Source organism: Odocoileus virginianus, chromosome 4, assembly GCF_023699985.2.
Source record: "Odocoileus virginianus isolate 20LAN1187 ecotype Illinois chromosome 4, Ovbor_1.2, whole genome shotgun sequence".
Taxonomy (NCBI): Eukaryota; Metazoa; Chordata; class Mammalia; order Artiodactyla; family Cervidae; genus Odocoileus; species Odocoileus virginianus.
The window spans coordinates 22,944,804-22,972,614 of NC_069677.1; the positions used below are offsets into that span (position 1 = coordinate 22,944,804).

General features: G+C 43.6%; 1 protein-coding gene across 2 annotated transcripts in view; it reads left to right on the forward strand.

The window, feature by feature from the left end:
* DGKG (diacylglycerol kinase gamma) overlaps positions 1–27,811 on the forward strand; it is a 210,574-nt gene that overhangs the window by 44,102 nt on the left and 138,661 nt on the right. For both annotated transcript variants that reach the window (XM_070466271.1, XM_070466272.1), the window contains exons 2-5: positions 1,381–1,696; positions 16,639–16,715; positions 24,712–24,877; positions 25,401–25,463. In XM_070466271.1, coding sequence (XP_070322372.1) covers positions 1,630–1,696; positions 16,639–16,715; positions 24,712–24,877; positions 25,401–25,463 — 373 coding nt within the window. In that variant the 5' untranslated portion in view covers positions 1,381–1,629. The remainder of the gene's footprint in view (positions 1–1,380; positions 1,697–16,638; positions 16,716–24,711; positions 24,878–25,400; positions 25,464–27,811) is intronic.

The following is a 27,811-nucleotide window of genomic DNA, read 5'->3' on the forward strand; positions in this document are numbered from 1 at the left end:
GGCCTCACTGCTCCATTTTAGTGAGGGTTCCCTTTATTAAGTTTCATGACTGCAAACTAGGCAAGACCAAGTGCCCAGAAACAGAATTCAGTTGGCCAGTGGATTAAGAAGAAAATTAAACTTTTTAAGGAGAGAAACTAGAGTTTGGATGCTCCCTGATATACAAGCATCTCACTCCCTTGCCATGTATTTCTTCATACTGTTGGTGAGCTCTGACTAATGGAAGGTCTTACAGAGGCTGTCCTTACAGAACATCTATCTTCTGCCTGCGCTTTCCCTCGGCTCTAGCTCAGCCGTCCAGGTCCATACCAGCCAAGTCTATGTGCCACCCCAGAGAACTGTCCATTCTGCCTCCTCACTCCATCATCTCTTCCAGCCCTTCATTCGTCAGATCCCCAGACTCGCAGACTTGCCTTTAACCCTGACTCAACAGTGGATTCTCTTTTATTAAAACTGGGTTTGATTTTTGGTAACATCAGTCTTTATTTCTTGTCCTATTAGGCTGGTGACTTTTCAATATTTTTAAACCTCAACTCAGAATAAGAGGTACATTTTGCTTTGTGATAGGTGTATACATGTATGTATAACTGAAAGGAGATGGACTCTTATTTTCAATTCCATCATTCCATTCCATTCTGTGCTATTCTATATCATGATTTTAGATGCTGGTCTTAGCCTGCCACATTAATTTCACAACCCATTAAACTGATTTAGAACTGGTGGAGCCAGGAGGGGCTCAAAGGAAAAGATATTAAGTATTTATCTGAATCCACTCCCTCCTCTCTTAGGCTGATCTGCACCAGAAAGGCAGCCTTCACTCTGATTATATTTTTATGGTTCTAAGAGGAAAGAGTCATTTAAGATGCCAGCCAGCCTTGAGGGGGAGGGTTGGTATTTGAATTTGCAGAGTGGCTTTGTGACTCATCAGAGGAAGGTAAGCAGCTCTAATGGTGGAATTTAGAAATCAGTGGAGAAGAGACGGGCTTACCTTTCAAATCATACCCTGTGGGCTACCGTCCCTGTGCTTTCTCATGAGACACCCGACAGCCTGGAGTATTGTCACGCCTGGAGGATGCTCTTAGGCGGCCTTACTACCACCTCTGACGAGGGACGTTTACAATTTCCCAGAGTTTAGGAGTACGGCTGCCTCTTTATCCGGGCTACCCAACCCCCACCCCAGCCATCCAGCTGTCAGGACTTGTACTTGTCTGGCCTGTATGTCCTTTTATTCCCTGGGGTGGCATTCCCCCACTGCTTGGAAACCACTGTCTCCAATAGAGCTTGCAGCAAAAAACATTTGGGGATTTTTTTTTTTTTAATAAGAAAAGATGACATGTATTCTAACATTCTCTTTCACAATATCTTTTCTACTCGCCCCAGGAAGAGCAAGGATTTCTGAATACACCTTGCCTACAGATAGAAGGATATTTTTGCCAGAGTAATAGCAGAGGTCTTCTCTCATCTGCTCAACGATACCTGCTGCTGCCATAGACACTTGGGTCCTCAAGAAATTTCCTGAAGGACTTGTCTGTTGCGTACCTGCAATGAGCCAGGCCCTAAGCTGGGCCACGGCTACAGCCTGGTGAACAAAACTCTCTCCCAAGCCTCAAGCGCTCACACCCGGGGAAGATGAGTGAAGATCGCTGGGTGTCCCTCACTCCAGAAGAATTTGGCCAACTCCAGAAATATGCGGAATGTGAGTAAACGGATGGACCCATCTCGGTTGGGATTTCCTCTTGGTTGAGGAGAGCATTTTTGGAGAGCAGAGTAGTGTATCATAGCAAAGCAAAGAGAATGAGATCAACTTATTATCTCCTTATAAAAATAGAATTTGTGTCTTTAAACATAAAAATGCAATTATCTTTATACTCTATAAATGATACATTCTCACCAAAGAAATCTGGAATATCCAGGGAAGAAAAAAAAAAGTAGGTTAGAAAATCACAGCTAAATGCTATGAGCATCTTGTCACACTCCCATCCTGTGTATATTGCTTTCTGTGGTCGAGTTCCTAAATATGCCTTTTTCCTTTTCGGTCTTCATTTTTTTAAATAATGTAAGATTGTGTTTTCTCAGCTTGTCAAAACCTCTTTCTAGCATACCTTCTGAAAGGCTGCAGGCTGCTTGGTTACAATGTTGCTCAGTCATTTGCTTTAATATCCTCTTGTGTTTGGACCCAAAGCCTTCTTTCAGTAAGATATAGAATTCTGATGCATGTCTCTTCTTTCACTTTGTATTGGAAAGCCTGGGCTTTCATATGGGGCTCTCGGTTTCACTAGCTGCACCCAGGAACAATGTCAGTGCATCAACACACAGTGGGGGCAAGGCCTACATACACTCACAGCCCCAAAGCTGTGCCCCCCGCAGGCCGCTCCTAGTCCTGATTGTTGACAGGAGTTGATCCGGGCTGACCGCTTCACTCTGCATACACACACAGTGCCTGTCATGGTTGGGCAACGGCACTGATTTTTACAGAGCCCTTTGTCTTTCAGAGCCCTCAGCAGCACTCCTAACCCCACCCCAGTTTTCTAACTCCTCTCCCTTCGAGTTAATTGTGCACTCCTTGACCTGCCCTACAGCACTTGCCCAGGCAGATCATCCTCTGAAGTGGGGCAGCCTGCCCCGCTTCCACAGGGCACTGGTCTGGGAGTCAGTCTCTGGGATGTGACAGCCCTTAACACCCACCCCACCCTTTAGATCCCCTCCCCCACACCCCCAACCTTAGTGTCCTCTTATGCAAAATGAGAGGGTTGGACTAGATGATCTTTCCCTGTGGTCCCTCCAGGCCTAACACCCCATGATTCCATGTGATCCAGCTGTGGGACTACTGGTCTCTCTCTCCCTGGTACTCTGGAGCCCATGGCCTCTTGTATGACCACAGTAGATTTAGAGAAGTCTGAAATGTATTGGCAAGGAGCAAGGAACCACCCTCCAGGGTAAGTGTTAGTCATGGGCTTCCTTGATGGCTCAGATGGTAAAGAATCTGCCCGCAATGCAGGGGGACCCGGGTTCAATCTCTGGTTTGGGAAGATCCCCTGGAGAAGGGCATGGCCTACCCACTCCAGTGTTCTTGCCTGGAGAATCCCATGGACAGTAGAGCCTGGCAGGGTTTCATGGGGTTGCAAAGTTCATGGGGTTGCACAGTTCATGGGTCGCAAAGTCTGTCTGTCCCTGGTACTCTGGAGCCTGTGTCCTCTTGTATGACCACAGTAGATTTAGAGACCTCTGAAATGAATTGATAAGGAGCAAGGAACCACCCTCCAGGGTAAACTCATCTAATTCTGCCCACTCTGTGGGTCAGCAAAGTATCAGGCCCTGCCAGGGAGGAAGAAGCAGCAGAGAGATAAGGCTTTGCCTGAGGAATCGGAATCTTGTTAGGGCGGCAGAAATGTACTTTGACATAAGCAGAGAACAGACTCAAGGCAGCAGGGAAACTGTGCACAAAGGAGAAGGGGATTTGGAGCTGGGGGAGGCTGAAAGGAATAGCTTAGGATGTGGCTCCGTCGGTGAAGAATCCACCTGCTATGTGGGAGACCTGGGTTCCATCCCTTGGTCAGGAAGATCTCCTGGAGGAGGGCATGGCAACCCACTCCAGTATTCTTGCCTGGAGAATCCCATGGACAGAGGATCCTGGCAGGCTACAGTCCACGGGGTTGCAAAGAGTCGGGCACAACTGAGCAACTAAGCACAGCACACACAGGATGACAGAGAGTCTGTCACAGCTTTTAGGGCCAGAAGTCCAAAATCCAGGCTCCTCCTGAGGGCTGTGAGGGAAAGATCTGTTTCCTCGGCTTATGGGTGACTGTCTTCTCCCTTTAGTTTTCACGTGGTGCTCTCCCTATGCACATGTCTCAGTGTCCAAATTTCCCTCTTTATGGGGAAAGCCTTTTTTTTTAATCCTTACTTTTTAAATGTGTTTTTTATTGAAGTATATAGTTGATTTACAATGTTGTGTTAATTTCTGCAGTACAGCAAAGTGACTCAGTTATGCATACATACACATCCATTTTTATTTTCTTTTCCATAATGATTTATCAAAAGGTATTGAATACAGTTCCCCATGTTATACGATAGGATTCTGTTGCTTATCCATCCTGTATGTAATAGCTTACATCTGCTAATCCTAAACTCCCAGTCCATCCCTCCCCCAGCTCACCTTGGCAACCACAAGTCTGTTCTCTACGTCTGGATAGAGTCATTTTGGATTGAACCCACCCTACTCTAGTAAGACCTCATCTTAACTAATTACCTCTGCCATGACCCTGTTTCCAAATAAGGTCACATTCTGAGGTACTGAGGAATTAGGACTTCAACATATAAATTTGCAGGGGAGACAACTTAACTTGTAACAGAGGATTCATCTGGGTGAAGTCTGTGGAGAAAAGAGTTTAAGACGTGAATAGTAGATGGTGAGGGGAGGAGTTGAAACAGGGGGAGCAAAGGTGAAGGGGAGCAAGTGGGGAGGTTGTGCGGAGGTAAGAAGAGCTTCTGGGCCAGGTGAGGAGAAGGAGCAGGAGGATGGGGAGGCAGACAGGGGAGGGAGGGGGTAGCAGGAGGCCTGAGGCCCTGCCTGTCAAGGCGTGGCCTTTGGACCGAAGTGGCAAAATGCAGAGCCATGGATCTGATGGCTGAGTGCAGGGTAATCTGGATGAGAAAGTTGCCAGGTCAGGGAGGGCAGACAAGTCCTCTGGATGAAGAATGAAATCTCTCATCTGAACTGAGGCACAGAGCTGAAATGGGGAATGTGGCAATGAACAGATGCTAATTTGTGGGAAATTACTGAGGAAGTATCCTCAAAACTTGTGGAACGAAATGAAGCCAGCAAAGATACCTCAAAACCTGTGAATCTGTGCATAGTAAGGGACAGAGGGATCCAGATGTGGCAAAGCCACTGTGGAGGCAGGAGGTGAAAAGAAACTCAAGTATTTGGTAGGAAGTGGCTCCTCTGTGGTCTTTTTTTCAACCATCAGCTTTATCTTTCTTGGATCCATCCTCATTTTGACTGTGTCTCAGGACAGGACAGGGGCTCTAGCACCATTGTTCTAACAGAAAAGAAAAAAAAAGATGTGATTCTTAGAAAATGATTAATCCTCAGAGGAAACCCTGAACAAGGCACTTCTACCAATTTTAGACGCATTCTGGCGTTTAGTCAGATTGCATTGCCATAGCAACTGCTCTTCCATAACCATAAAAACAGGAGCTCTACAACAGCAGAACAGCTGAAGTGTACAGCCTGAAAATTGAGAACTTTCTCCAGTGGAGTTCTAGGTAGGAGAGGCCAAGAATTTCAGGACAAGAGGTTTTCGACATGCTCTGTTTCAAGAGCATAAACCCTGCACCTTCTCTGGTGCACTTCAGTCAGGGGAGAAACTGTGTTAAACTACCCTTGGATATAATATATATGTATATATTATATAATTGACAGTGGCATGGTGTGCATTTGTGCTTAGTCATGTCCAACTCTTTGTGACCCTGTGACTGTAGCCCACCAGGCTCCTCTGTCCATGCAGTTCCCCAGGCAAGAATACTGGAGTGGGTTGCCATTTCCTACTCCAGGGAATCTTCCTGACCCAGGGATGGAATAGAACCCAGGTGTCCTGCACCTCCTACATCAGCAAGTGTATTCTTTACCACTGTGCAATGTGAATTAAGAGTGCTTGTCAAAAGAATAATATGACAGTTTAAGCTTTTTTGTTACAAAATAAAAACAAATGTAAAAATTTTGAAAGTGAAAAGATGAAATTTAAAGCTACTCATGATCCTATCACACTTCTCTGATGACTCAGTGGGTAAAAAATTCCACCTGTAATGCAGGTGGTGCTAGTTTGATCCCTGGGTTGGAAAGATCCCCTGGAGGAGAAAATGACAACCCACTCCAGTATTCTTGGCCTGGAGAATTCCATGGACAGAGGAGCTTGGGGGGCTACAGTCCATGGGGTCACAAAGAGTTGAACACGACCAAGTGCGTGCGCATACACACACACATGATCCTATCTCTCAGTGATAACCACAACTCATATGTTTATGTATCAATATAAATATTAAAATATACACACATATACATATGTATTTTAAAAACATCTAGACTATTTTGTGTGTTGTTTTCTTCACTCTAACAATATGTCTCAGCTATCCATTGCCGTGTCATAACAGGCTCAAAACTTGATAGGTCAAAACACCCATTTTGGTTTTGTTCCCGTGACCCTGTGACTTGGGCACCTGGACAGGGCCCAGTAAGATGACTTGTTCCTGCTCCACAGTGTTTGGGGTTGCAGCTGAGATGCCTCACATGACTCTGTACGGCCTGTTCACTCACTTGCGGGTACCTCAGTGCTCCTCCATGGGGCCTGTTCCTCCAAGCACTTTCTCATCTTCCCTGGTGGCTCAGAAGGTAAAGAATCTGCCTGTGGTGTGGGAGACCCAGGTTCAGTCCCTGGGTAGGGAAGATCCACTGGAGAAGGAAATGGCAACCCACTCTAGTATTCTTGCCTGGAGACTTCTCTGGACAGAAGCGCTTGATGGGCTACAGTCCAGATCACAAAGAGCTGGACATGACTGAGCAACTAATGCTTCAACTTTTTTTCAGGACCTCTCCATGTGGCATCTCTTGCCAGCAGGGTAACTTGGATTTTGTACATGTGGCTCAGAGCTCCAAGATATAAAAATAGCAGCAGACCTTCTCAATTCCTGGGTTGAGTGCTAGACCATAACTCTCTCCACATTCCATTGCTCAAAGCAGTCACAGACCTGGGCCAGGCTCGATGGGGTAGAGGAATGGACTCCACATCTCATGGGACAGTGGTTCACATAGTGGGGAGGAAAACTGACAGCAGCCATCTCTGGGCGCTGCCTAGCACACAACATGTCATGATGCATTTCTGAATCATCCAGTACTTTTCAAAAGCATGGTTTTTAGTGGTTATAGACATTTCTTTTGAGTGCATGTACCTTATTTTATTTTATCAAATTACTAGCTGTGATCTTGCCTGTGTGCTCCGTCACTTCAGTCGTGTCTGACTCTTTGCAACCCCATGGACTGTAGCCCATGAAGCTTCACTGTCCATGGGATTCTCCAGGCAAGAATGCTGAAGTGGGTTGCCATTTCCTACTCCAGGGGATCTTCCTGACCCAGGGATTGAACCTACGTCTCCTGCGCCTCCTGCCTTGGCAAGTAGATTCTTTACCACTGAGCCTCTAGGGAAGCCCAACTGTGATCTTAGGATGTATTAATAGACTCATAATTTCTAATAAGGCAAATAAATATCTACATTCTCTCCTACCCTTATCAGGCCTCTCTAGAGAACTGGATTTATTTCTGGACAGTGCAATTTACTACAGTTTACAATGGACAAAGCAGAACTTGTTGAGAAGTGCCCATGGCACGGTGAGGTGCCTCAGAGCCTAGTTATGAAGAAATAGATGAAAACACTGTGTATATTTGCTGGAAAGGGGGAGACTCAGGGAAGACTGAGGGAGCACTAGTTGTGTTAAAAATAGCCACAGTACTGTTGTGGGGAAAGGTGTAAAGTTAATAGTGAACGGCTTTAAGAAGTAGCTTTAGGACAAATTGGAGGAAATCATCAGAAGAAAGACTTTAAGGGATACATTGCTTCCTAATGATCAAACCTGTCTAAGATGGAACAGAATGGACTCAAAACCACTGTTTCCTTTTGCTAGAACTGTCTGGGCAGAGTTGGCCGAGACATTAGAGAGATTGGAGCTTTAGATGTCTGGTTGATTAAATGACCTTCATTAGCCCTTTCAATACTTAGTTTCTATGTTTAAACAGGTTTCTTTTTCAATTTTGGAGAGCATGAGCATATGGAAATGCCTCCTACTGACCCTCCTCCTGACAACTTCAGAAATATGATTGGCTTATTGTCCTGATCCTGTTATTTGGGGGGAGGGTTTTTTCCCTCATTTCCCCCCCTCCCCCATGATTTACCAAGGACAGAAATTATCATCTTATTCATAAAGCAAAAAAGGAAAAAAATCCTGATAAAACATCCATTTTCACCTTTAATTCTCTAAGAAATGAAGCCAAACATTTCCCACATCAGTTAGTGGTTGCTTGATTTTGTAGACCTTTTAAAGCTAGGAGAGATCTTAGCCATGATCAAATCCAACTACCATCCATTTTACAAATGAGAACACTAAATTTAGAAGAGCTCAGTGATTTCTCTAAAGTCACGCAGAAAATCAGTGGCAGAATAAGAGTTAGAACCAATGTTTTCAATTTGAGGTAAAGTTTAATTTGTTTCATTTCAGTTCCAACAAATTAAACAGACTCTACTCATTGGAGCTCAACTTTCAGCCATACACTGATAAAGAATATATATATGTATATATATAAAATATTAATATATATTTAATAGAACACAATTTTTAATAAACTTTTGCCAAAGATTTTATTTAGTTCAATTAGTGGAGGGGCCAGTAAGACATTAAAGTTGAGAAGTAAGATATGGTCCCTGGATGGATACAGATCAAATCCATAAATTCTTAGTTAGGCAATTTCATAAATAAATGGAAGAATGAGATTGCTTTGTTGTTGTTCAGTTGCTCAGTCATGTCCGACTCTTTGTGACCCTGTGGACTGCAGCATGCCAGGCTTCCCTGTCCTTCACTATCTCCCAGAGTTTTCTCTAACTCATGTCCATTGAGTCGATGATGCCATCCAACCATCTCATCCTCTGTCATCCCCTTCTTCTCCTGTTCAAAATCTCTCCCAGCATCAGGGTCTTTTCCAATTAAGATTACTTGGTCAGATACAAAACTGGTTATAGGACAACAAACCCTAATCATTCGGGTTATCTGTTTCACAGAAGTTCTGTGCATCTCTGCTGGAAAAAAAAAATCTGTAAGTTAATATGTAACTTCACTAAGTCTGGGACATTTAATATGTTTTAATCAATAGTAAATAATGAGCAGAACTAAGTACCTTCATTAGACAGTCCTTAGATAGGCTTTGTTCCATATGAAATTGAAAAGATGTCTTGCCCACTTATTTTTCTTATTTCTGAGTTTTAGGAAATTTTTAAAATAATAGTGACATACAAAGAAATAGAGACAAAACTGGGATTTACTTCAGTACCCTTCTAAGGCTCTGAGAGGAGACACCACGCCTCCCCCCTTTATGTTTCTATTCTATTTAGGTCTTGACAAAAGAATCTGAAGGTCTTTTCTTCCTATATTCTTCCTTCCATAACTGCAGGATAGTGGGAATAAATGAGAAGAAAGGGAGCCCCAGGCAGGATTCCTGGGCAGGAAAGCTTAACTCCCATGCTGGTTCCCAGGTGCTGAATTCCAACAGATAATCAGGGTACTCGGTGTTGGGTAGCCCTGATAGACTCTTCCTTCCTGAACAAAAATTTTCAATACATTTTTAAAAGATTGAATCAGTAAATTGTGCTATTCAGAAGTATATTTCAGTAGAATCAAATTAAGGCAAAGTTTTTTACTTTAAGATGTAGGGAATTTATAGCTCAAAATTCAAACCTGTCAATGTAATATAGAAGTCAGAGAAAGTGTTTAGGGCTAATTTGTAGAACAATGAAGGCTGTAAGTAAGCTTTCTTGAAACTTTGCTATTTATATTGCCCAGTAGAGTGAGATTTAATCAAATGTTCATGGAGCCCTGGGCCCATAAAGGGTCATGTCTAGGTACTTCCATCTTGAAAGGGATAATCACAGCTATTTCTCACCCACATCTCTTTTGGTACAGCTGGCCTTCTTTTCATTAGTAATGACTGGAACTCTGCCCACAAGCAGTCACAGAAGCTATGGATAGGGAGAGACTTCATTGAAACAGTGGCTCTCAGATTTGAATGTGCACATAAATCTTTGTTGTTGTTCAGTTGCTAAGTCATGTCCAACTCTTTGCCACCCCATGGACACCAGGCTTCCCTATCCTTCTCTGTCTCCCAGAGATTGCTCAAACTCATGTCCATTGAATCGATGATGCCATCCAACCATCATCCTCTGTTGCCCCCTTTTCCTCCTGCCCTCAATCTTCCCCAGCACCCCAGGGTTTTTTCTAATGAGTCAGCTCTTCACATTTGGTGGCCAAAGTATTGGAGTTTCAACTTCAACATCAGTCCTTCCAATGAATATTCAGGATTGATTTCCTATAGGATGGACTGGTTGGATCTCCTTGCTGTCCTTGGGATTTCAAGAGTCTTCTCTAGCACCACAGTTTGAAAGCATCAGTTCTTCGGTGCTCAGCCTTCTTTATGATCCAATCTCACATCCATACATGACTACTGGAAAAACGATAGCTTTGACTATATGGACCTTTGTTGGCAAAGTGATGTCTCTGCTTTTTAACATGCTGTGTAGGTTTGTCATAGCTTTTCTTCCAAGGAGCAAGCGTCTTTTAATTTCATGGCTGCAGTCACTGCCCACAGTGATTGTGGAGCCCTTGGATTCTGTTAAAATGCAGATTCTGAATCAGTAGGTCTGGGCTTGTTCTGAGATTCTGTCTTTCTAACAAGCTCCCAGGTGATGCTGATACTGCTGGTCCAGGGATCACACTTTTAGTTGCAAGAAGGTAACTATTCCTGCATTCCTCCACCTATGACTGATGAGGCCAAATTATTTGGAGAAAAAGTGGGAAATCTTGCTAGCAATGCAAATTCTACTTATATAAAAAACCATACCAGTCATTCAGGTCATTTATGATAAATCAGAAAGTCTTAGTATCCTGAGGAGGGTTTTCTTTACATTGAAGCAGTGAGAATTTTGGCTGATAAAGTATTTGTCTCTTATTCTATATATAACCTTCAGAAGTGCAACAGAACCTTCACTTCCATGGGTTTCCCCAAGTAGTTAGCTTGGTGGGCCCCAGTGGCCCTCAGCGTTAGCTGCAAACTGGAAATACCTGGAAGGCTTTAAATGATTGTGATGTCCTGCCCACAAACCCCCCATCTCTGGACCATTTAATTATCACCTGTAGGCATGAGACCCAGGCATCAGGGATGTTTGAAGCTCCCCAGGTCATTTCAACATGCAGCCAGGATTGAGAACCACTGGTCTACCTTTTCTCCCTATGGCTCTGGGATTATAGGACATATGGAACAAGCATGACAAGCCCAATCCCTTTTCTAGCCCTCATTTATTCCATAAATTTTTATTGAACATCAATTTTGTATCAGGCAGTGGGCTACATGCTGAGGAGAAACAGGACAGGAAAAGAAGCATAACTGGGAGAATGGGCCCATGCTTATGATGCTGCACTTCCTACACCTGCTTCCCACATTCCACCCCAGGGCCTGACTCATCCTGACTGCAAAGGTAGGCCTTTTGAAGCGGTGCTGCTGACCTGGAATCTCTGTTCTGACATCATCTTCCTCCTTTCCAGGATCCTTGGAAAGCCCTATTCTTGCTTTTGTGCATCTTTCTGTGTTTCTGAGTTTCTGAGTACTTATAAAACTTACTATGCATCCCAGGCCTCACTGGAAGAAGGACAATCTAGGGTTTTTTTCCCTTCATGCTTCAGCTTTCCCTTCTCCCTCTTTCTGTGTCTGTTCTTCCCTGGGTTGAGAGTCATTTATTATCTTGCCAGTCTGTGGAATATGTTCCTCTGGGCTCAGCATCAGTTTGTTTGTGTGTGTTGTGACAGACAAGCCTTACTAGTCAGATGCAAATAAGGTTGCTTCAGGTCTGCTTGTGCAAACTGAGGTCCTTGGACCTACATAATTGGTGTCTCCCAAGTCCTTCCTTGAAATGCAGGATCTCAGGCAATGATCCAGATCTACTGAATCAGAATCTGCATTTAAACCTTCTTGTTCAGTCTTTCCGTCATGTCTGACTCTTTTTGACCCCATGGACTGCGGCACACCAGGTTTCCCTGACCTTCACTATCTCCCAGAGTTTGCTCAAACTCCTGTCCATTGAGTCAGTGGTGCTATCCAATGTTCTCATCCTCTGCCGCCCCCTTCTCCTCCTGTCCTCAATCTTTCTCAGAATCAGGGTCTTTTCCAGTGAGTCGGCTCTTCACATCAGATGGCCAAAGTATTGGAGCTTCAGCTAACCTTATCCCCAGGCAGTCCAAATGTATGGAATGGGAACTTCAAAGAATGAAGGGTTATCATGTACCTTAGATTTTCACTCTCTTCTATAGGTCTTTCAGTTTCTCTTTTTAAAATGTTGCTTTATAGTTATTTCCAAGTTTAATGGAAACTTGATCAGTGTCTGATTAGTGTCATCAGGCTCCTAACTAGAAGATGGCCCATAAACATTGGGTCCCGGTTCAGGCAGCACAGCTCACATTCTGCTGTGAACACTGAAGCTCCAGTTGGGTCTGTTTGTTCAAACAGAGGACATACCTGTCCCACATAAACATGGCGTCAGAGATGCCTATGAGTAGGGCCAGATTCTCTCCTTAAAGAGGCTTTGAATTTGCTCAAACACTAGGAACGAGTGGTTGGTTAAGATCCCAGAATTCTTGGCATTAAGAAACAATTTTGGACTGAAACTTCTTAAAGCATTTGTTATGGCTAGCAACCTTAATCACAGCAAAGAGCCTTCTAAACTTCTGATTTCAGGTAAAACTGTGTACTGATGGTTCTGCCATAGTGAGTTAATATAAAATGTGTCCCTCCATTGCCAACAGCTGAGTAAGTTGACTTGTTGGGTGGAGCTCTTTAGTGTTGTCCATTTAAACAATAAGGAGTATTAGCCAAGCACGTTTTTAGATTTTTAACATAATTATAATCTTTTTTTTCCCTTTTGCAATGGTTATCTAACATTTTCAGCAGCATTCTAATTTATTATTATTTCTAATAATAAAACCACATTATAGAACAGCGGTTTCTCAACTTTGACTATATGTTTGAACCTGCAGAAGCTTTTAAAATATACTGATGCTTGAGTTCCCCCAGAGATGTTGATTTAATTGGTCTGGGGTGAGGCCTGGGATTCAGTGTACTTAGGGATCCTCAGGTGATTTTAACATGCAGCCTGACTTGAGAGCTATTGTCTTGGAGAAAGGGCATTATCTTCTGATTTACTTGTATTCGTGTGTCCAATGACTCTGACAACTGTGTTACACTATTAGATGTGTTAAAAATAAGAGTGACTCACTCACTAGCTCTATGTCTTTGAAAGAATCATTTAATTTCCATACACTTCAGTTTCTTCTTCTCTAAAATAGGGGTGACTTATCTGAAGGGTTATGTGGAGATTTAAATAAAATGCATGAAGTGACTAGGACAGTGCTTAGCACATAGCAGGTGCTTAAATAGGAGTTGTTATAGGAAAGAACTGTGGATGTGGCGCTGCTTCGCACTCTCAGAAATGGAGCTCTGTCTGATGAGTCTGAGGGGGTCTTACCGCACAGGCTTGGGTGGGGCGGTCTCTACTGAGGCTGTGCTCTCGTAACCTCAGGTACAAGTGGCACCTGAAGTAAGATCAAGGAATGCTATGAAGAAGCCCCTCATTGTTCTTAACTATCTTCAGACAAATAAGATGGCGCAGTGCCCACTTATTCCTCAGGGAAAGAGAAACCCAGCCCTGAAATCTGTTGAGAAGAAAACAGATAAAGTATCAAAGGACCACCAAGGAGAAAGTAATGGGTCTCAAGTTTGAGAATTAGATTGCTTCCCTTTTTTGCTTTTTTTTTTAATGGAATTGTTTCCCTTTCAAAAAAAAAAAAGGAATTGTTTGATGCTCTCAACTCATAAAAACCTATAAAGGAGACTGATGTAAATGTGTGGTGAGAAACGCCTCTCGTGGAAATCCAGTAACCAGCAATCTCTTGGATTGCTTTTTTCTATTTAATTTGAGGCTAGTGGTCAAAGAATGAAAATGCTTCTATCTATTTACTTGAATGTGTACATTTGATGAATACATGTGTATATGTGTTTACATGTAAGATAAATATATACACCTATGCATATATAGGAGCTTCCTTTGCAGCTCAGTCAGTAAAGAATCTGCCTGTAATGCAGGAGACCTGGGTTCAATTCCTGGGTCAGGAAGATCCCCTGGAGAAGGAAATGGCAACTCACTCCAGCATTCTTGCCTAGAGAATCCCCATGGACAGAGGAGCCTGGCAGGCTACAGTTCAAGGGGTCACAAGAGTCAGACATGACTTCGCGACTAAACCACCACCACCACATGCGTATATAAATTTGCGTATCATACATTTAACGATAAAGCAGAATTAGCTCAACAGCACTTGAGAACCAAACAGTTTCTGTGAGAATGAACTGGGGAATCTCTAAAGTGTGGCAATAACATGAAGAATTCAAGTGAAATCACTCCCTTGGTTCTCGATCAAAATGTTGTCTCTATGTTACTTTTGCAGAAGCCACACCAGGAAGACTCAGGCTCCAAATTTTTCATTTTTAAAAAAATGTGGCTACTCTGGCTGAGCTAAAAATCTCCCATTGAAGTTGATTCCTAAATATAGTGTTTTCCCCAAATATTTAAGCTACTCATAGAGTAATTTGAGTATAATGTATATGTGCCCTTAACTGAAATCTGACCGAATACTAATCTCTCTTCCATTCTGTTGCCTGAGTGACTTTTTAAAAATAGACCTGGTTCTGCTACTCTACTACTCAAAAAGTTTTTAACAATTTGAAATCAATGTCTTTAAGTTGGCATTCAGTACCCCCCACAAATCTAGCTCTGACTACTCTCTGGTTCTAACTTTACCTAAAGATCCTGTGATGCTCATCTATCTCCATATCTTAGTTCACCCTGTCTCTTCTAATACTCTGCCTTCTTCATGTCTGCCTTTCAAAACCTTACTTATTTTTTATAGCCCATCTCAAATGCCACCTCCTTCATAGGCCATCCCCAGTCCCCACCCTAACCCTACTCTCATCCTAGTTTTACTTTTTCCCTGTTCATTTTACTTCTTACCCACTCCATGCTTCCTTGAGCTTCATATCATTGTTGCAGCATTAATTACATATTGCCTTGTGTTAGCAAATGTTTGGGAAGTACTAGTGAATAGTGCTTAAGGAAAAGGAATATAGACTTCTGAGCCGTACTAGACCTGAGTCAAAACCCTGACTCTTAGGTAAGTCACTTAACTTTTCTAAATTTCAGTTTTCTTCATCTGTCAACTGAAGAAAATATTACCAAATTTGCAGAGATTGGTAGGGGAGAGTATATAAGAATGTGTAGTAAAGGTCTTTAATAAGGCATAACTATTATTACCACAGTTATTCAGATCCTGTCCCCAACTAGTTCATCATAGTACCTAGCAGCATCTTACCCTCCTTAGTATTTTCTGAATTGAGTGGAAGCAGCCCAAACTGATGGCATCTGGTGCCTGGACCTCACTGAGCTATTTGTTTTCCAACATCTGTTTTGAATTTCAGAGAGAAATGTCCATTTTTAGGCAACAGCAGCATTTTCCTGTGGCATTTCAATTTGTCTCAATCCTGAAATGATTATGGCTTGTGCTTGATTGAATCCAAGTCAGCACAGTCATGAAGAACAGCCCACAGCATACCTACTTTACATGGGCCTAAGAGAGCATAACCGTCTGTATGATGAGCCCAAATACCAAGGAATCCTATGTCAGTGTTAAATGACATTGCCCTTTGTTTAGATGCTTAAGTTGTGGCAGTAATGGAACTTGAGAAGCTCTTACTTATTCACAATACTGTGAGATAGAGAGAGCAGAGAAATTCTGATTTTCTTTGATGTCTAGAGTACTGGTAACTACACAGGATGCACTCAGGATGTGTTTATATGACAATTATTGATTGTCTTTTCTTGACTCCAAAGTCCCTTATAAAAGAAAAGCCACCATTTTTCCTTAAAGTTTCTAAATGACTTCCTGTGGAAAGCAGAATTTTTCTCAACTACCATGTGTATGAACCCTGCCTCTGTTTCAGCACCAAGGACAGAACCTTGCCAGGCTAGATGCCCACCCATCCATTTAATTACCATTTTAAATGCTTTAAAATTTCTGCTCAGATGTTTATTTGATCATCTAATGTATTATTCTTCTGCGCACTAATAATGTGTCAGTACTTGGTATGATATACAAAGACTTACAGCTCTGAAGGTAGAACCAGGCAGAAGATGGGCAAGTTAATAACTATAACAGAGTTATGTACAGGTCACGTGGGAGCCAGGGGAGGGAGTGATTAACTGACTAGTAAAATAAGGCTTTTCAAAGGAGTCAGCATTTCAGCTGGCTACTGAGAATTGAGTGAAGTTTGCTATGCAGAAAAGAGACTCCATGAAAGAGTACACAGTGTGTTCAGAAATTTCTAGAAATGTAGTTTGACATGGCTGAAAAATAGAGTGAATGAATGGTTAAAGTAGGAGATAAGGAGTAGGCTGGATCAAATCACCAAGTACTTGTATACCAGCAAAGGGGGTTAAGCTTTATTCTGGGAAATTAAGAACCATTTAAGGGTTTTGAGCAGAGACATGATCTAATCAGATTTGTGTTTTAGAAAGATAGTTCATACAGCAAGAGTGAAAAGGTACTTAAAAAAAAAAAAAAGAACTGAGAGGGCAGAAAGGCAGATAAAAGGGACATTATTCCATGTGGTTCTGGAAATGAGGGGCTGCTCCATCATAACCAGCATTACACATGAAGGATTGACTTGGCCTAGCTCCCACTTGCTGTTCACCATTGTTTTACATATGGATTATGTCTTTCCAGATTCTTCCAAGAAGATTAAGTATGTCTTGGCTGAATTTAATGACGGTGGGAGCCTCAAACAATATGGCCCACATGAGGTAAGAACATTTTCATTTCAAGCCTTTAAAAACCCCATGTTCTAGCTTTTCCATAATTTGTTCCTCTGTTCGAAGTTTAGCTCACTGTGAAGAATTTGCTTCTCAACATATTTTCTCCCAAGTTTCAAGTGAGCCATTGGTGCTACCTGGAATTATATGTTCCCCAAGTCCATTCCCTGGTGGCTCAGATGGTAAAGCATCTGCCTACAACACGGGAGACTGGGTTCAATCCCTGGGTCAGGAAGATCCCCTGGAGAAGGAAATGGCAACCCACTCCAGTACTCTTGCCTGGAAAATCCCATGGATGGAGGCACCTGGTAGGCTACAGTCCATGGGGTCACAACGAGTCGGACACAACTGAGCGACTTCACTCTGTCACAACTTCACAAGTCTGTTCACCCTTTCAGTGTCTCTTCTCTCCTCAAATCTCTTATCCTCCTCCCCTCCTCAATTCCCAGTCATTGACTGACTGTTTTCTACTCCACTGAGAAAATAGAAACAATCAGAAGAACTCATCCCCAAGATCCTCACCTTATGTGCCCACCTAGCTATACCATTTCTCCTGTAATTGGGTTAACTGTCCATGCTCTGATCTCATTTCAGCCTCACTTGTGCACTCAATCCCATCCTCTTTGGTCCATTGACAGACCTTGCTTCAGCAACATATTTCACTCTGCCTCTTCCCATCAGTTTTCTCTATATATTAGAGCTATCTCATCAACAAATAAACATACTGCTATTTCTCCTATATTTAAAAAAAAAATTCCTCTGACTCCACTTCTCCCTCCAGCTACCACTTCATCTCTCTCCTATCCTTTATCGCAAGTAAGCTGTTCAAAAGATGTGTCTATACTCATTGCTTCCAATTTCTCTTTTCCCCACTTTTCTGAAAGTTCTTCAATCAGCATGTAACCCCCACTCCTCCACTAAAACCACTAGTTGAGACAGCCAAGAACCTCCATGTAGCTATACTCAAGTCATTTTACTCAACAGCATTGGACATGATTGGTCAAATCCTCCTTTTCTTTCTTTACTTGGTTTTCAGGATACTACACTCTCCTGATTTTTCTCTTACCCCTTGACATTTCCACTTAAAAATCAAATAGGAATATGGAACTTAACATAAGCTAACTGAGCTTTTTCATCTTCCTCTTATAGAGACTGTTTTTCCAGCATTCTTTCCCATTTCAGTAAATGACAGCTCCACATTTCAAGGTATTCAGCCTAAAACTATGGAGTCATCATTGACTTTTTTCTTTTCTGCTTTCCTCACATCTCACGGCTAATTTATCAGCAACCTCTGTCACTTCTACCTTCAAAATACATCCAAATTCCAGACACATGCTCTGCTACCACCCTGACCTGAGTCACCACCATGTTTTGCCCAGATCACTGCAGTAGTCTCCTCATTGGGCTCCCTGGTTTTGCTCTTGACCTTGAAAATCTATTCTTCACACACATACTGAGCAGTCTGTTAAACTGAAGTCAGATCATATCACTGCTCTGTTCTACAATCTCTTATGGTCTGCCCACCTGCTAGAGTCAAAAATCAAGATCATTACAATCTGCACCCCCACCCTACTCTCAGACCTCATCTCCTGCTAATCTTCATCTCATTTCTCCCATCCTTATTAGCCTCTGATGCCATCAAACAAGTCAAGGTTGCTTTAACCTTAATATCTGTGCCCTTGCTCTGGCCTCTTCCTGCTGTGTTCCTCCCCTAGCTATTCATATCATTCATTCTTTCACCTCCTGCAAGTGTTTGCTCAAATCACCTTCTCAGTGGATGTCACATTCTCTATCTAAAATGTTAAGCCCTCTTTCCTAACACTTCATATCTTTTGCTCTGCTTATTTTCCTCCTTTGTGTTTCTCACCATCTGTCACACTATATAACTTAATTATTTAATTGTCTGTCTCTTCCATTGGAATATTTTTGTTCACTGCTATGTCCTCAGTGCCCAGAAGAGTATCTGGCTCATAGCAGGCACCCAACAAACATTTGTTGAATGAATAAATGTATGCAAGATTCAGCTCATGTAAAGTTTCCTGAGAGTCCAGGCACCATGCTAGATACTGTAGACAACATAAAGATGAAGAAGCACAGTTTCTGGCCTCCCTCCAGAACTTACTTCCTACTGGTAGGGCCAAGTTTGAGAGCCATGACCCTGGAGTCACAGGGTCTTAGCTTAGACTCCTACCTGTGCTGCAAACCAGCAATGAGACCTTGAATATTTCACCTGTTTGAGCCTCCGTTTCTTTATCTGTGAACTGAAGATAATAACAATTAAAAAAAAAGACCTTGAAGTTTACAGATGAGTGAACCACATAAGATGATTTCTGAAAGATGTGCAAGATTTAAGGACACTGAAAATAGTGTCTATTATTATTCCCCTTCTGTTCCCTTTCCCCAGAATGTTTTAAACTCAACTCCCTCTTCCCTGGTCCTGGGTCTTTTTATGAAGGCTAATTGCAGAAAAGCTACTGCTCATCAGGACAAACTTGGGAGGAGGCTGGGTGCTTATCTATTTATATTGTCATCCTTTCAATAGACCTTGAGTCAGTTCCTTCTCTGCTGGGTCCTAGGAGAGAATCAACAGAGCCCATACCCTAGGGGTACACCTGAGGGGTGTTTTGGATAAAATGCACCCATCACCTGAGAGTGAAGCAGAAGGAAGATGACAGAACAGGGACCAGACTGAAAACGCAGTTTTAAAGAACATTCCTGAGGACAAACCATGTAGAAAGGATGCCAAAGGCAGCAAAGAACTTGCAGCCCCCCCCCCCCCCCGCTGCCATCCCCACCTCCAAAAACATCAGAACAAAGACCAACGGGGGTTGCTAATCAGCCTGTCCGCCCTGAGGCTGACGAGTAGGAGGGAACAGTTTAGTCAGGGCTGCAGAAGGTGTGAAGGCCACAGGAGCTTACAGAAGCAGGGAGCAGCTTGGCTGCTATGAGCTTGCTGCCACCCCCGCCTCCACTGGGCTGGCCCCCCGCTCTTTATACCCTAGCATTGCTGTGTCCCAGGGGAGCTCCATCACTCTGATTTCATTCTCTCTCACAGTGTGGCCGGCTTCAAGTAGGTATAATGTGCCAGCACGGGGTTCAGGAACAGCAAGGGTTTAAATTCTCTTGAGCTTGATGGCTTACTGCTGCTAAAATGTCTCAACAAGCAATGAGTTAGCTGTTGGAAGGAGCAGGTTGCTTAGGAAAGTGAGGCCAGAAAGAAAAGTTTGTAGAGTGGCTGCCGGCGGCATGTGGCCGTGACAAGAGTACCCTTGCCGGCTGGCACCATGTGATTCTCTGGAGAACAGAGTGCCACTGAAGACTCGAGAAAGTAGACAGAAACAGTGAAGCCAAAAAGGTAGGGGTACCTGGTAGCATCTTAGCACAAAGCACAGCTCTGCTTCTTGCTTTTATGACTTTGAGCAAGTTATGTTTCCAGAATTTTTTTTCATCTACCACATGATAATAGCAATACCATCTCATATTGTTGTTTTAAGACTTAAGCAAGACAGTGGTCACCAGATTCTTCGTCTCATTCTCCTTCCTCTTTAGCCTGTGGAGGAGTTAACAACTGCCTAGCTAGTTTCCACATGAAAGTCACACTTTCTGGGGAAAAAGAAAAAAAAGTCTGAACAATGGCAGTGTCTAAGATGTTACTCAGGGTTCTGAGAATTGCCAGTATGATGCATAGTGGTTGGTTATCTGCTTTGGGCAACATACCATCCACTTCCTACCCATCACACAATAACCAGGCAGCTACCTGGTCTGTGCTCATAAAGAACTTATTCTTTTGCAACCCAGATGTCACTGAGAGAGCCCCCTCATCATATCTCCTTGCCTGCTGAACTTGAGGTGCTTAGAGGGACTGGCAGGGAGCAGGATGTCAGCACCGGGGCCTGGACAGATACAATGGCAGGAGCACTGGACCAGGAGTCAAAGATGAAGCTTCTGGTTTCACTTTGCTGTGAACTGGCTGAGGCAGATTAACTTCCAGAGTCTTGGTGATGTAAGGAGATGAAGTCCACTCTGAGCTCTTCTGATGTGAATGCTCTATGTTTCTGGGCTTGTTTTATACCACTCTGTTCCTCCAGGATAGGGCCATAAATGATTGAACATGTGCTCAATCATAACTGTTTTCTAAGTTCTAACAGTTTGTCAGTTTTTCTTCTATGGCACTCACCACTGTTGACCCTGTATTAGAATCATTTCAGTACCTTTACCACTGAGTCTCTTAAAAGTGTGGACTCATACCTGACTCACCAGTGTGTTCCTCATTGGCGCCCAGGAGTGTGTCTTGTACCTGGGAGACTCAGTACATATATATTGATTGAAGAGACCCCACAGTAATTGATGACAGCAAGTGTACCAACTAGAAACCCAACATCCATTAAAATACTGTCAGGAAATACCATGATAGGTGGTGTGGCAGATACAAAGATGCTATAAGACAAATCCCTACCTTTTAGTGTGTGTGTCATGAACAACTGTATATTGAGAGGGTAGCAGTGTGAGTGTCCCCAGTCAGGAACCAAGGTGGAAAAGTAGAGCAATTCAGGCACAAGAGATCATACTAGGCTTTCTGGAAGAGGTAGCATCTGAGTTGGGCCAAGAAAGCAGTTCATGTAAGTACATGAAAGCCTGGCCAGGAAAGAACACAGAGATCAGTGTGTAGAGGTACACATAGAGAATCACAGGAGAAAAGACCAGAATGGTCTCCGAGCTCGATGTAGCTACAAACCTAGGCTGGAATGGGATTATAGTAGGGCTTTGAATCCCAAAGGACTCAAGGAGTGAACAGGATGATCCATGGGACTGCAGCAGTGCTGCATATTAGATCTTCTGTTTATATCGATTTTTTTTCTAATTTTTTTGTCTTCCATAATGTATAATAGAGGAGCACAGTAACACATGTATACAATGTGTAAGTGAAGATAAACAGGAGCGTATGTTTGAAAATCTTAACAGAAGGGCACCTGATTTTAAAAGTTTGGAGACAAGTGATCTCAACTCTCCCATGGGTAATTAGAGGCCGAGGAAAGTTTTTGAGTTGGGAAGCAATCTGATAAGAATTGAGCTTTGGGAAGATCAAGCTGGCAAGGATGGGAAAGATGAGAGGACTAACAGATGGAGGTGGAGGCAGGGGAGGCTTGGAGGGGCATTATAGTGGCCCAGATGGGGTACAAGAAACAGGAGTCTGAAACCAGGAATATGAGGGCCTTCAACATTCCTTGTCAGGATGGTGGCTGATGGGCCATGGATCCAAAAAAAGACCTGGATATGACAGAAGTTGCCGAAGAACAGTGGAAAGAGGGAAGAGACAAGAATTGATCTCAGACAACTGGGAGTTCAAAGCTGAGCCTGGAATATTGAGAGGATAATGCTGCCATTGACATTAACAGAAAGTGCACAGTCAGGAGGCCTTCCCTTGTGGCGCAGATGGTAAAGAATCCACCTGCAATGCGGGAGACCTGGGTTCAATCCCTGGGTTGGGAAGATCACCTGGAGGAGGGCATAGCAATCCACTCCAGGGTCACAAAGAGTCAGACACATCTGAGCAACTAAGCATAGCACAGTCCAGAAAAGGAACCAGTTTAAGAAAGAATCTAATAGCAGTTTAGAGCTTGAAATCTTCTGGTCCAGCCCTACATAGTTTGCTAAAGAAAAACCCAAGGAGGAAAATGTGGTAGACCTTAGATTAGTCACAAGGTCTCCTGAATCTTACACTGGTCTTGTTTGAAGATCTTCCAGCTCTGGTTTTTTAAGAGCATTATGTAAGACTTTAACTGAATTTCATTTTTATTAAATCATTTAGTACACTCTGTTTTCCAGAAATATTTTATGCTGATAGTTTTCAATTTGAGGCCAACCAAAAAGAAGTTAACAGGACATTTTAGAGCTCAAAACTATATTGTTAAACACTTCTTGTTGATTAAAATGTGCAAAAGAAGGACAGTGCAAAAAAAAAAAAAGCCTTTTAAAATAATAATAAAGATGAGAAAATCTTTAAAAAGATCATTGAATTTGTGACCCTCAAGAGAGCAGATTCAGAGGTGATGCACTGGAATCCAAATTGAATGGATTAAGGAGGTGAGGAGAAGTATGAAGGGGAAGGGAAGAAGCACAGGCTAGTAGCTCAAGCCACCAATAATTTCTTTGGAAGAGTGATCTGAACATGTTCACAGGCAGAGAAGCAGGTGCTGGGATATGCCATAAGAGGCAGAGAAGGTAAAATCCAGGGTCACATTGGTGGGTTCCACTTGAAAAGTAGGAGAAGATTTTGCCATTGTGAACTGGGAAAACGGCAGAGGATGTGATAGGAGGAGACATTCTGAAGTGTTGAAGGAGTGGAGACAGGACAGAAAGAGTACAAAATTCAGGAAGGGCAGAGAGAGAGAGATGGAGACTGAGAGCTGTCCCAGAAATGTGAGTCCACCATTTGTTTGGAGATCCTTCCTCTGGTAAGACCCTTCATTATCCTCTGTCCAGCCAAATCAGGCTTCCTCCACTCTGCCAAGGAGATATTTGAACTGCCTGCCCTGAGGCTAAAGAGAAGCCACCTTGCAAGCGCCCTCCCAGTGTGGTCCAGAGAGTGAGCGTTGCTTGTTTTAAGGACCAAGACTTAGTATCGCAAACCTGATGATGCATGTGCCAGCCAGCTCCTGGTTCTGGGAAGACTCTCAGATCTTCCAGAAGAGACAAGGGGTTAAATGCTATCCACATTTTCAGGGAGAGCCAAGTAGCCTCCCAAAAAGGGATTTTTATCGCTATTGTTCACAAAAGCCTGCACAGCGGATCTTGGAGCAGCACTTCCTCAGATGATTTCCAGGAGCATCTGCAGATTTGATGAAAAATCTGATGCCATCAAAACCCAAGCCAGTGATGACTCACTGCGCACTGTTGTTGTCGGGTGTTTGCTGAGAGCAGCAGCTCTTTCTGGCAGTCCCCCCAACCTGGGACCAGAAGCCAGGCAGCACTGGGCAACATACAGCAAGGAGAGGTGCTAGTTTTTGGCATGTTTCTTGCTTCTACCTTCTGTCCTTGGCATCCTGTTCTTCTCTCCTGGAGCCTGAAACCTTCACAAGGACATGTTTTGAGAACCACTGAACCAGACACACACCCTCCCCTGTTATCTTGAGGTTTCTCCAAAGAAGGTCAATTATGAAAGTGATGAAGGATGGAGCCTGTCCCCTTTTTATTTTCTGGGACCTGAATCCTCAGGAACCACATCGCTCACAGTATAAGCAAAAAATTGACATACCACAGAAGAGCAATTGCTTTCCATTGTGTTTTCAACTACATCCTTCTTCATCTTTTTTTAATTGAAGTACAGCTGATTTATGACATTATATTATTGTCATGTGTGCAGCATAGTGATTCAATATTTTTATAGATTATGCTCCATTTAAAGTTATTACAGAATAATGGTTGTGTTTCCCTGTGCAATACAATATCCTTGTTGCTTATTTATTTTACACATAGTAGTTAACCTCTTAATCCCATGCCCCTGTCTTGCCCTCCCCACCTCCCTCTCCCCTCTCTCCTCATCTTCATCTTAACTGGGATTCCAGGGCACTGACCTGGTCCTGCTCATTAGAGTCAAGACCCTCATGTGGGGCTGGACACAAGCAGAGCCCTCATTCCCAGGGCTCGACTCAAGCAGAGCCCTCATTCCCAGGGCTCACTCTCCATTGCCCCCTTTTCTGCCTAAACTTAGACATGTCTTGTTACAAAAGCCTGCTGTGGTTTTGTGTCCTACCAAGCCTCAACATATAACCACCAGTTTTTTCTCTTACTTACATCCCATTTCTGCTCCCTGAACCTGTTACTCTCTATCACACCCTGAGCCTTTTCATTCCTGCCCCCAACAATCACTCCACTCCCTCCAACTTGCCTTTCCACTGCCAGCTCCCCAATTCCTTCTTCTCTCCCTGCTCACTTCTCTGTCTCTTCACGTCTCTCCACTGACATGTCCCTCCTCATCCCTTCTCAGCCAATCAGCTATGATGTCTTCAAGCTGTTCATGAAGGCATACTTGGAGGTGGACCTTCCTCAGCCACTGAGCACACACCTCTTCCTGGCCTTCAGCCAGAAACCCCGGCAGGAGACCCCTGAGCACCCGAAGGAGGGAGCCAGCAACAGCGAGGCCAGTGGCCCAGGTACCTGGACCAGCATCCCTGAGATGGAAGGGAGATTTTGTAGCTCTGACCCACTTGCCACAGGCTCAGGCTGCACTACCAGAGGGTCCCTTGTGCACGGTAACTTCCCTATGGGGAGGAGGAGGGAATGGAGATCAAGGAACCAGGACTCCTGCCCTCTCAGGAAATCCTGACTGACATCTCTCATAATGCCTGACACTCAGAGAAGAGGATGGGGAAGAGGAGGCATAACATAATGTATGGCAGCGGGGGTGGGTCTTCCACAAAAGTTGCCAGTTCCTGGGGAGCACAGTCAGCTTGTGTGCCCTGAGAGTTTTAGAGCGGGGGGAAAGTGTGGTTACTGCCTTTCTAGAGTTTGGGCTGTAATGGGGAAGACATAGCCAACTCCAGTAAGTGAGCACGAACCCAGCAGACACCAGAGACACTGGTATACCCCAAGAGATCCAGACTTTGTGGGGTCTCCTACCTCTCAAAAAACCTAGAGGACAGGGGCTGGTCATGATATCTTCTTTTTATTCCCCAGATTCTGACATACAGAATGCAGATAATGCTGCCAAAGCAGACGAGGCTTGTGCCCCTGATATGGGTGAGTCTTTGGGGGAGGAGCGGGAGGTACCTCATTCCTGGGGGGCAGGGGGAAATCTGACTAGCAATTTTGTCTCCATGTAACAGTATACCCTTGAACAGGTCTCATCTACTCAGAAGGGCAGGTCAGGACTTCCAACAGCTCATTAGCTGTTTACTTCTGATGGATCTGTCTAGTCAAAGGGGTGCAGGGGAAGGAGAATGTGTACAATGGGGGGTTGGGAGAAGGGGAGCAGAGAAAGAGAGACAGAACCAGAGAGTGTATGTGAAGAAGTGGCTATAGGGCTGCGGTGGAGATGACTCTAGCACGGAATGGCTAAGAGTGGGTACGGTGAGAAGGTGAGAACGTGCTTGGTTGATTTCCAACAATATTTGCATGCACTTGTTTGAACAAGTGGAGAGAAGCAAGAGGAAGCTGGCTAACATTGTTCTGATGATCCATTTGCCAGGCACCTGCTTTTATTGCATGTTTCACCTCAGCCTTTGTAATCACGCCACTTCACACACTGAGCTGAGGCGTTAAGAGATTCCATACCACTGTGTGACTGTGGATCTAGAGACTCAACCCAGGATTGTTCAGACCCCAAGCTGCTGCTCTTTCCTACACCGAGAGAGGAAGCAGTGGTCTCTCCTGAGATGCCTAGACTAAGGTTTGTCTCCACATAAAGGCACCAGTCTGCTGAGGTCCTAAGGGAATGATCGAGGCTGCACTCCCCCTGGGGCCACTGCCATCATGCCTGGCTGTCTGTGCACCAGCTCTTGGGCCATGATTGATGGAGAACCTTCCTGGGCACGTTTATCAAAGGGAGGCCATTTCTCCATTGACAGGCACTGTCCCAAGGGCAGAAGCTCCTAGGAAAGAAAATATTATCCTCCTTGACCTCTGTTCTAAGATGTAATACAAATTTCCTGGACACAAGCAATTCAAGTTGGGTCAGACAATAAGACTATCGGCTAAGAATCTGGGCTTCAGAGGTAGAGTTCTTGGGTTTGAGGCCAAGCTCTGACAATATCTATCTCTGTAACCTTGGGTATGTTTGGATCATGTCTCTGGGCCTCAGTTTCCCCATCTGTAACATGATATGACAGCGTTAATATAGAGGTTAAGTGAGTTTTGTGTATAAGATGCTTACAGTAGTACCTGGAACAGAGTAAATGTTCAGCAATTATCATTCAGGTCACCTTCCAGAAGTCACCCTATTCTCAAAATAGGGTGTCTGCCAAAATCTCTTTCAGTCTATACCCTCAGTCTCCAAATGTATCCACTGGGCATCCCCTTTTCATGGAAGGACCCTCAGGGACTGTATCCTTCCTAGGTTGCTCTTGAACTAAGGGAGACAAACCTTTTTTCCCTTGCATTATTGTTTGGAAAAGATTGATACACATTGGTGAATTCCAGCTCTTAAGATGTGCCCAACAGATAAAGAATGCAGTTTTAATGTATCTGTCTACTTATCTACATGCCTAGCTATAGTCCATGGGGTCACGAAGAGTCAGACACAACTGAGCAACTAATACTTTCAAACCTACCTAGATACCTCTCTATCTAAATACATACATACCTGGCAGGATAGATAAAAGATAATACAGAATGAGAACGACTGTAACAGGGATATGGGATGAGAGAATTTCTTTAAGCAGATGCTACATGTAGGTCTGATCTTTTTTTCTAGTCATGGCAAAAAGGGCAACTAGAGGATTATAGAGGTTTCAATGTGTCACTGAAGGACTGATGAGATCAAAACTCACTCCCGATGGAAAGAAGAACATGGTTGGGAAAGGAGACTTGCCTCTGAACCATAAACTAATCAAATTCCAGGCTTCTCCTAGAGCTTCAGAAAGAGAAATTAAGAGCATCTGTGCGTTCCTGAGGTCTTCACGGCCAGCAGCAGGGCAAGACTACAAAGTTTAGGCTCACCCACTCCTCTGCCTAGCATCTCACTCAGGTGTGCTAGGTCCAGAGCCCACTGGTCAGAATGGATAGGTCATAAATAAATCTTATGTGGAATAGAAAGGGCATTTTATGACATAAATCATTCTATTCTATGGTAGAAAGAAAAACTTCAGACTGGGAGCTTTGAGATTCTAAACTCTCAGCAAGAAAATCAACTGAGAAAGCTGTCTTCTTCCTTACCCAGGCTCTTCGTCCAGAGATTTTCTTAGTCCAAGGATCTGGAACTTCAAGAGGAGCCTGAGAGAAGTTACACTTCATTCCCTGAGGTTCCAGATTGTCTGGACAGGGTTTTGTTTCTGTGGCTGAAGTTTCTAAGAACTTGGTGAGGGCTGTCATTGTGTGATATCTGAGAAAATATAACCAATGACAATAACAGATGTTGGCTGGCTTATTTG